General features: G+C 35.2%; 1 protein-coding gene across 1 annotated transcript; it reads left to right on the forward strand.

The window, feature by feature from the left end:
• Positions 1-350: 350 nt before the first annotated feature.
• On the forward strand, positions 351-1,562 carry LOC131069348 (putative anthocyanidin reductase). Its single transcript, XM_059212191.1, has 5 exons — positions 351-482; positions 559-762; positions 837-1,030; positions 1,144-1,329; positions 1,415-1,562. The coding sequence occupies exons 1-5, from the start codon at positions 351-353 to the stop codon at positions 1,560-1,562; spliced, it is 864 nt and encodes a 287-aa protein (XP_059068174.1).
• Positions 1,563-2,553: the final 991 nt, after the last annotated feature.

Consider the following 2,553-nt stretch of genomic DNA (forward strand, 5'->3'; position numbering starts at 1 on the left):
CAGAAAGAATAATAGACACAACAAAGAACTCAAGACACAAGATTAACGTGGTTCACCACTAAATAGCTACGTCCACTAAAAACGAAGAGAGGATTGTTATTAACCAATATCCAATTACACAGTACATCATGTATGAGCTACACACAGCCATTTATATAAACATATCAAATATGAAATGAAGAGTCTTCTGGAGAAGACAAACAACCATATGACTGTTGGGCTTCATATACCCAACAATAACTGCATGCTAACTCCCATTTTTCTTCATCTCATGTCCCTTCTTCATTCATACAGTACATTAACTATTTCTTTTCTAATCTCCTGTAGAAAACCCAGCTAAAAATACTTATATGCTATCGCTTCCGGGAGCCAGAGAAAGACTCCATCTGTTCAAAGCAGATCTTTTGCGACATGGCAGCTTTGACTCTGCTATTAAAGGCTGCGATTTCGTCATCAACTTGGCCACTTCTCTAGATTACCAGGTAATTCATTTATCCACTCTTGTATGTTTTGCACGTTTAAAGGATGGGATTAAGACAGTGACTGGAGTGGTATCAGGGCGATATTGTGAACACTACGGTCGACGGAACGGTGGACATTGTAAGAGCTTGCAAGAAAGCAAAAACTGTGAAACGAGTAATCCATACATCTGCCATTGTCGCAGCTTATCCTGTTAATGAAGACGGACAACTTAAGGAGGTTCTTGATGAATTCTGCTGGACTCCTGTTGATTATATCAAAGGCAAAGACGGCTTTGCTGCAGTAAGTATTGAAGTTTTCCTTCAATATTCATTACTAGAATTAACGGTCCATCTTATAATAGATGTTATGTTCAGACGTATGCCGTATCCAAAACTTTGGCAGAGCAAGCAGCTTTGCGATACGGAGTGGAGGAAGAGATTGAAGTGGTAACAGTGTTGGTAGGAATGGTGGGAGGTCCTTCTCTAACCCCCACAATTCCCGGGAGCATTCCATTTATGTTAGCGCCACTCACAGGTAATTTACCCACTTTACTTAAAATACAGAAACTGTAGTTTAGTGTTTGTCCATCTGCAATTATGGTTTCTTCTCTTCATATATATATGACCGGAGAATTGGAACCCCTAAATTTCTCAGGGAACAGAAAACTTTATGAAGTCACAGTTTCGAGAAGAAATTTGATAGGAACGGTGCCATTGGTCCACGTGGAAGATTATGCAGTGCCCATATATATTTGATGGAGCACCCATCTGCAGCAGGTCGATATGTGTGCTGTTCCGATCCCGTGACCGTTGCTGGCATGCTGGAATTCTTTTGCAAACGATATCCTGAATTCCCCTTGGCTTTTGGGTAAGTAATTTAATGCTTCGACGACTATTTCTCTCAAATTCAGGGTAATTGTTTAATATCTGATTTACTTTGTTATGTGCAAAAGGATTGAAGAGGAAGAAGATGAGTCGAAGAAAGTAATTGTACCAATTTCTTCCAAGAAATTGATTGATCTGGGATATTCGTACAAATATGATATGAAGGAAATACTTAGTGACAGCATCGAATGTGCAAAACAAATGAAACTCTTGTGAGGGATGTAATATATATCTAGATATATATATTCTCGTTTCTCATTAGAGTAGAGTTCGTAGGAATAACATAAGGTAGTCACTGAACCAACTTTTCATAATGGAAATGTATTTCTACTTAGTTGCATATTAAAAAATATGCAAACTGGTATATTAATTTTGATAGTAAATTTATTTGTTAAATAACTGTCAAGACATTTTTGAGGATTGAATTGGATTTTTTATTAAGCGGAATTCTATCTTATTCATCTTCATGCTACATTTCAAATTTGATTCTTTTTCTCAATGATCAACTTTATTTAAGATCATTAGTGAAGTTTACCTCTAGAGCTTCTTAGGTTTATTATCAAACTTCTAGGAAAATAGTTTTTAAAATTTAGGTGAATATGCTAGATGATGATAAAGGGCTTTTCTCTCCTACACTTTGAGCTCTCCTAAGCTTAAGAGGGTTGTCTTATTGAGGTTTTCTAGAAAGAAAATTATTAGTGGGTTGAAAATTCAAAAGACTTGTGAATCTAACAACTTTATTAGTGTATTTAAATTTATGTTTTTATCTTTTCCAAAAATATTTCTTAAAGATTTTGATATTCTTTCATGGAAATTTCATTGCTTGGGAAATTTAGAGTCACAAAAATGTAATTTAGTTAGTTGGACCATGTTTGTAGTCCTAAATATTATGGTGGTGTTGTAATCATCCAAAACACCTATGGACTAAGATTCTTAATTTTAAATATTTGGAAGGAGTTGTTGATGAAATATTCCTGTAATGGATGTGATTGTGAAAGGTTCTATAGTTTGAAATGCGTTAAAGAGGTGATATTCAATTATTAAGGAAGGTTTGTTTGAATGGTCAATAAAATTAATAAGACTCTTTTTGGAGGGATTCTTTCCATCCAATCCTTTCCACTTTCCCCCATCTTCAACCCTTAAGTTAATTTTTTTAGGTAGCAAAGTGGACTATTGTTACACATTTAAGAATTCTATGATATATGGA

This window comes from Cryptomeria japonica, chromosome 10 (assembly GCF_030272615.1).
Source record: "Cryptomeria japonica chromosome 10, Sugi_1.0, whole genome shotgun sequence".
Taxonomy (NCBI): Eukaryota; Viridiplantae; Streptophyta; class Pinopsida; order Cupressales; family Cupressaceae; genus Cryptomeria; species Cryptomeria japonica.